Source organism: Podarcis erhardii (assembly GCF_964252035.2).
Source record: "Podarcis erhardii genome assembly, chromosome: 2".
In the NCBI taxonomy this organism is placed as follows: Eukaryota; Metazoa; Chordata; class Lepidosauria; order Squamata; family Lacertidae; genus Podarcis; species Podarcis erhardii.
In genome coordinates, this window is record NC_138498.1 from 50,776,176 (window position 1) to 50,783,615 (window position 7,440).

Genomic DNA, 7,440 nt, shown 5'->3' on the forward strand with positions numbered 1-7,440 from the left:
AAAAGACTACAAAACACAAGGTATACCATCTCTATGGGATATCAATTCAAAGCTCAACTATGTACAGTGGCTATTCAGAACCTAGTATCTTCCTAGCTTTGTTGTGTTAACAACTGTAATCAGAGATAAATCCCTGGTTCCAATTAAGTCCCAACTTAATAGAATCAAACCTGCTGAAAATGTGAGCAAGCAATTCCAAGACACTAAAATTCCACCAAATACACTAAGCATGATTAATTTTATACAGGTGCCATTTATATAGTGTACCCATTACTGTTCTGATGTAGGTGAGGGTGTTCTCCCAATTCATTCATGTTATAGCCACCAACACAGCAGCTGCCTTTATGAGCACATAGTCTAAGGAATGCAGAGGACACAGGTGCAAAATGAGCTCATAATAACTTTGATTTAAACTGCAAGCGGAAGACCATTTTCACCAGCAAGGGAGCTCACCCTAAAATAGATTATTAGTACATTGTGAGTCAAAGAAATTGACATGGCAAACCAGATATTATGAATTTCTATGTCATTGCTCTTCTGTTGCTGAATAGCAATGAAACTCCCAGAATGTTCTGGGAAATTGAAAGGTTTCCTTGCTAGCTTCTGAAAGTTGCCATTTCTGATGTCAGATATGCAGTTATGTATTCTTTACAGCAGGAATGGGAAACTTCTAGCTCTCCAAATGTTGCTTTAGGGCATAGAGCAGGGATGGGGTGCCTTTGGTCCTCCAGATGTCACTGAGCTACAACTCACATCATCCCCAGACTCTTCATGCTTGTCAGAGCTGTGCTTGTCAGAACCAATGGGAGTTTAGCAATGTTTAGAGGGCCAAAGGCTTCCCATTTGTGGTATAGAGACACTGAATTGAAGATGGAAATTTTTGGCAGATGGTAGATGATGCGGCCACCCACAAAGAACTTCCTATTGCCAGTATATCTCCTCTTAGAGGATGAGAAGGTGAATGAGCTAATGGTGGTATGGCTGATGTTGTCAGTTGTGTTCCTTGAAAGGATATGAGGACAGTCAGCATCTTGGTTTCTGGCACAGCGTAGTTCCTTCTAAATGATGACATACTTTATACAAATAGGCCCTAGTCCATGAAAACTGATGACGCAATAAATCTGACCTATTAGTTTTTGAAGTGCCAGAATACTCTTTCTTGCCGTATATTAAATTGGCTATCCCTCTGAGGAAATATTTTCTGAATACCTGCCCTGCATTAATGTGTTATTGCTGCTAAGGTTGGGAAATAGAGTTACAAAGTCATTTTTCTAAATTTGGGAGGAACTACCCATTCAATTCCATCTCTGTTTTGAATTCAGAGTCACGTCAGGAAATGCAGTCTGTGATGAGCCCGTCGGACCAGAGGCAGGAATGTACACTGCTTCCTGCAGAAAAGGAATTCCCTGCCCATCCACTGAGGAGTACGAAGAAATTGGGATTGCTCTAGAGGTTTTCCATGGATTTGAATATGAAGAACATACTCACAACTTCTTCATCAAAGATATTTGTAAGTTATGCAAAAAGGTTTGGAATGGGGGTAGCGGTGGTGGTGAATAAATCACCGTCAAAGAAATTGGGCTGGATCCAGAGCAACATATTTGAACTTAGTTCCCATCGAAATTATTAGAACTTCACTGTCATGATTAACTTGCTGTATTGAGTTCAATGGGACCTAAGTTCAATTAATTTACTCTGCATCTAGCCCACAGCAATATATAATCCTTCATCTGCAGCACATAGTGTTTTGGCGCTAGAAGGCAGCATGGGTTTTTCCATGAACCATCATTGAATTGCATCCTGATAAAAGAACTCTCATTTCCAAATCAATTTAAAAAGCAGGGTGGGGGGTTTAGTAGTATTTTGAAATAAGAACAATCCACCATAAATAATGACGTGGGAATAAATAATTAGATAACCAAATTTAGTGATTCCACATAAAGAGTGCTAAACAACCTAATTTGAGCAATCGTTTCTACATCTGAAAGGGCTTACTAACATACCTTTATTCACATACTGAATCCATTAGTTGATTCCTTATGAAACTTTCACTTTTGCTCATATAGTAATAGTGGTTAAAAGGGTATAAAATGTCAGGCACATCACTTGCTCTACAACGTACTTGAGTCATTTGGTGTGGTGATTCTGATCTTTTCTAATGATTATTGAGAGGCCAAACCCTACCTCTGTTAGATGCCAGGGAGTAAGGCACACCCAAATCCAATAAAGAAACAAGGAAATGCAAAAACAAATAATTCTTGACCTCAGTAACCTATTAGTAGTTTTTAATCTGCACTGCCGCTTGAGCTTGAAAGGAATAGATGAATCACTAAAGAAAGGTTTGCCAATCGTAATTATGTAGGCTATTCATAGCTTCCGTATTATTACTGCTAATTAGTATACTGTTCTAATGGTTACATTGTTGTAAGTTAATTGTAAGATGGCTAGTGGTGCACAGTGTGGTTAGAGAATTCCTCAAGCATATGCATATAGTTTGCATCAAACATTCATTCATTAAGCCTTTATTGGCATAATTTAGACAATAAAAATCATTTTTTAACTGGAAAAGAAAACATCCATAAAACATTGGTAATCCAGACATATTAAACACATAAAACATATAAAAGACTCAGAAGCCACCATTAAGTAAAATTAAGTACTTTTAAATTTGATTTTAAAAATCTTGACTAAAGTATCCTGAAACAATTTCAGTAGAGATTATTGAGTAGTGATAGACTAAATTTAGGTCCATTCTCTAGACTAGTTTATCAGTGAGAATGCGATCTCATAATGGCCCCCTATTTCCAATTCTATACTTCTGTTCCTATGATAATGCCTAGCATAAGAAAGGAGAAGAAAAAAACAGTAAGTTAATCTTCCTCATTAAAGCAGTTAGGGGCCATTTCTCCAGCTACAGTCTTTTATCACTGCAGTTAGAAAAACAAAATAGTGGTGTGTTTTTCTGATTCCTATGATTCCCTTTTGAAACATTTGTATTTATGCACTAAATCTAGACCTCAGCTCATGAGGGAGCACTCAGGCAATGCTCAAAAGCCTTGTCTTCCACCTATGACCACTAAAAACAGTCACTACTGCATAGTCCTATTCCAGAGCTGGGAAAAGTCTGGAACTTGAATGAACATTGACGGATGCAGATGAGCACATTCCCCATGTGTTGTCACTTGACTTCACTGTCAAAATCAAATTGAATATCTATATGAGGAAGGCTAGACTGCCATTAGCCACTGCCATTAGTCTACCAGTGGTCACCTGTGACAAAATAAGTTGGGTGTCGTCCCCACTCTCCGAGTGGTAGCAAGATTCCAGGGGCTTCCAGGCACTCATCCAGGGTTTGCGCTCCTTTGGAGAACTGAAGACATGGCAGAGACTTTCGTAGCTTTAAGAAATATGATTTATTCACATACTGTATTTGCACGTTCAGTCTGCATGGAGGGAGTGCAGATCTCACAGCAAGGTCATTTAGCACCATAGATCTATTACAATATCAATGTAACAAATAAACAAATAGATTTCCTCACTTGTCCTGCAGCCCTTAAAAGCAATGGAAGCTTTTGTGCAATGGCATGGTGGTCAACCAATGATAAAGGTAAAGGGACCCCTGACCATTAGGTCCAGTTGTGGCCGACTCTGGGGTTGCGGCGCTCATCTCACTTTATTGGCCGAGGGAGCCGGCGTACAGCTTCCGGGTCATGTGGCCAGCATGACTAAGCCGCTTCTGGCGAACCAATGATACTGCTACCTTAAATGAAGGGACAAGATGTAGTCAGATAGCTTTCCCTGGATAGCAGGTCCTTCTGCTAAGCAATACATTCCTAGGCTTTAACAGGCAAGACCTCATTTCATTTGCCCATTTCACAGCATTGTTAGAGGTTATACTTGCACTTACAGATTTTCGGAGTTTCTCAGTTGCTTCTTCTTTGGTGGCCAAGGTAGCAAACAGATAGCAGATATACAATACACGTATGTGCACACGCACACACACTCCAGCCTTAACATATCTGGAGCCTCAGAACTCATCCAAATAATAAATGATAAGGATACTGGTGGAAGCATAAAGCCCATCATTTTAGCAGTATTATACAGTTAAAAATTATGCTGATCTCATTACCTCTTTCAGTAAAGCCTGATGCTGTTGAGTGCCAAATGGAGAACAGTCTATTGACTTGGACACCACCCAAAACCTGGAGCACTCCGGCTAGTTACTACAGGCTGACATACCAAATCAAGATGGTTCAGCATCCACGGAGAGACTGGGTAATTGGTGTTTTTCCTTTTATTATTATTATTTTTGAAATTTATATACCGCCCTATACCTGGAGGTCTTAGGGCGGTTCACAGAACAAAATCAAAATATAAAACCACAAAATACATCATCGAAATAAAAACAACAACCCAATAACCCCTCTCCCCATCAAACTTTAATGTTCAGCCCACATTCTATCATGGAATGAAACAACTGAAGCTATAAACTGAGGAACTGAGAGAATGAGGATATAAATGAACTTGGTGGTCTTATAGGCTATCACAGACATATTTACATTCTTGCTGTATTAGGCACCCAGATCCATTCAGTCTTACTTTTTATTTGCCTTCCAGCAAATTTGCCTTCCAGATGCAATTAGGATGCTCACAAACAAGGAAGTTGCTGTTCCTTCTTTTTCGTTTATCCACAGCTGTATATTCAGAGGAACATTGCATCACAGCACAGCACACAGTCTAAAGATATTTCACCCTCCCTTATTGCTGATTTCTTCAACAATGGGATCTGGCAACAGTGGTCCAACACTGTGAGCCCGCTGCAATGTGGAAGCGGCGGGCTCCAGTGGGTGAGTGCCTCCCCAGTGTGTGCTCCCCTGGCACACACCCCACATTCCCCCCACATGGGCATGCACCCCCAGCGCTTGTCAGCCCTCCCCTGGCAGCGATTGGGGATGCTATGCTGCTGAACCTCACCACCTATTCTCATTCTCAGTTTATAGCAAGGATGGAGAGTCTGTGGTCCTTCCATCAGTCATATCAGCATGGTCAATGTTCACAGATGATGGAAGTTGTAGTCCGTCAACATCTGGAAGGCCACAGGTAGACTAAATACAGTGGTACCTTGGGTTAAGTACTTAATTTGTTCTGGAGGTCCGTTCTTAACCTGAAAGCACCGTTCTTAACCTGAAGCACCACTTTAGCTAATGGGGCCTCCTGCTGCTGCCGCACCGCCACTGCACGATTTCTGTTCTCATCCTGAAGCAAAGTTCTTAACCTGAAGCACTATTTCTGGGTTAGCGAAGTATGTAACCTGAAGCGTATGTAACCTGAAGCGTATGTAACCTGAGGTACCACTGTATATGTTTGCGTGGAGGAGGATAGGAATCTGGTGGCACATTGTATCACTGACTATCCATGTTCAGTTCCTGCCTGCAAACTATAGGCACACATGTTTGCCTGCTCCTTTGGGGATCCTTTCTAGTTCACTAAAGTGGGCTGTGCTTTTGTTCTCAGATTTGTGAGGTTGACAATGCTATGCAGCTTCAAGATGGAAACTCCTTAAGCTGCCACAACAGATTGTTCCATCGTGGAACAATTTATATCCGTTCCAGGGATCACTATAACAGAAATTCAGCTTGGAGCGACTGGTCTGAGCCTTGCAGGTATCTGGTTGAATACACAATTGATTTCAGTGACTGAAGTTGTTTTGGTAGTTATAAGGATGTATTTTTGGCGCTCTTATCTGCATTTAATTCAAAGCTTGTGGTATATACTTTATATTGATAAGGAAACCTGAACTTAAATGAGGCCTGGAGAAGCTCAGATGTGTACAAAAGTTTAGTCCAGTTAACCTTGTAACAAAACCTTGTCTGCTCCATAGAAGCCTGCTTCCCTACACTTATTCTCTTAATGTTGCCTCTTTCGACAAGGCAGATAATTCCTCCTGATTTATGATGGGAACACATACAGAGCCACACTGAGGCCATGTTTGGGCTTGCCATTTTGATATGTATAGGTGTTTGTGTAAGAAGGAAGTTGGTTTAGGCATCCACACCTGCATTATCATTATCCCATGTCCTCCTGTTTCAAAGCCTTCCAAATGGCTAAAGTTTCCAGTGCCCTATTATCCTAGACCAGAAGTAAAGAACTTTTACAGACCCTTCCTGGGGCCACATGCAAGTGGTGGGCTTGGCCATAAGGAAAAGTGGGACAAGCAATGGATGTGATTCCTACCTTTGGAGAGTAGGCTGCGTCACACAAAAGCCAGAGGTTTCTATACACACATATGCCTCCATCCTTCAGGCAGGAAGCAAGAGCCATTTTCACAATTCAAGGCAATTAGGCAAAAGCACTTCTGTTAAGTTGCAGAGAACAGCAAGATAGAGAAAACTGGAAGACTTCATTCAGCCCCTGAACGTGAAGTTTTTCCTTTTTTGGAGCATTGGCAGACAATACCCCTCCTTTGTTGTGGTTTTCTCCCTTCAAATTAGGGAAAGGCAGAGTAGGAGGTGGCAGCCATCTCTCTGTTTCTGGAAAGGAAGTACTGGGAGAGCCTTATCCCAACACAGCTTCTCTGAGTTTTGGATATGGTTCAACTTTCAGTTTCTCTCCACCTCCACTTCTGCTCTGAACACTGAAGGTGGTATAATTCAGCCATCATTGCACAATGACTGTGTGTACTCATCCCACTAATGTATCTGTTGGTCAAACTGGTTCTGCAAGTTATTGGGGTGCCTCTGAAACAAATGAACGTGTCATACTATCTTGAAAAACCCTCTATCCAAGCTGGATGTGCTTTTTTTATAGTAGGGAGGGTATTCATGCTCCCCATGACATTACACCGCTTATAAGCAAATGTATATATGATTGCACAGTTAAGAAAGTTCCGCCATAACATTCTCACGATCTCTGCAAGGTATCAGATTAAAAGCCAGGGAAGAGAAAGAACATAATATGAGCAGAGAAAACACAGAATGATCAAATTTGCATGTAGTAGGAATGCTGCTTTAACAATGGTATTTGTCTTCAATGTTTCATTTTACTTTTCAGAAAGCAATCTGGCAAGCAGGACATACATGAAGATGGAATTAAAATTAGGCAATGCGAGTGTAAGAAGAACTGAAGCAGAAATTGACAGAAGAAATGTGTTTAATGAAGTACTATTTATTATTTGCTGTGGAAACCAATTAATATTATTAATATAATTTATTGTTATTAATTTATTATTAATAAAATTATTATTGTTGTTGTTTATCATTTATTTTTAAAAATTGTTTTTATTAAAGATTTTCTTGGGTTACAAAAGTACATACAGCATCTCTGCTTCCTACAGATCAGTTCTATTCAATGTGAGACGCTGATGTTATAGACAGCTTGGCAGAGAGAAAGCGGGGCAGGGAGAGAAGGGGGGTGGTAAACTTTCATTATTTTACATAGCGT

General features: G+C 40.5%; 1 protein-coding gene across 1 annotated transcript in view; it reads left to right on the top strand.

Annotated features, from left to right (window-relative positions):
• The window catches only part of LOC309336429 (interleukin-12 subunit beta-like), a 29,894-nt gene extending 22,739 nt beyond the window's left edge, over positions 1 to 7,155 (top strand). Inside the window, exons 5-8 of the mRNA XM_081852158.1 lie at positions 1,323 to 1,510; positions 4,139 to 4,275; positions 5,515 to 5,663; positions 7,051 to 7,155. Of these exons, the coding sequence (XP_081708284.1) occupies positions 1,323 to 1,510; positions 4,139 to 4,275; positions 5,515 to 5,663; positions 7,051 to 7,123 (547 nt within the window). The 3' untranslated portion in view covers positions 7,124 to 7,155. The remainder of the gene's footprint in view (positions 1 to 1,322; positions 1,511 to 4,138; positions 4,276 to 5,514; positions 5,664 to 7,050) is intronic.
• Positions 7,156 to 7,440: the final 285 nt, after the last annotated feature.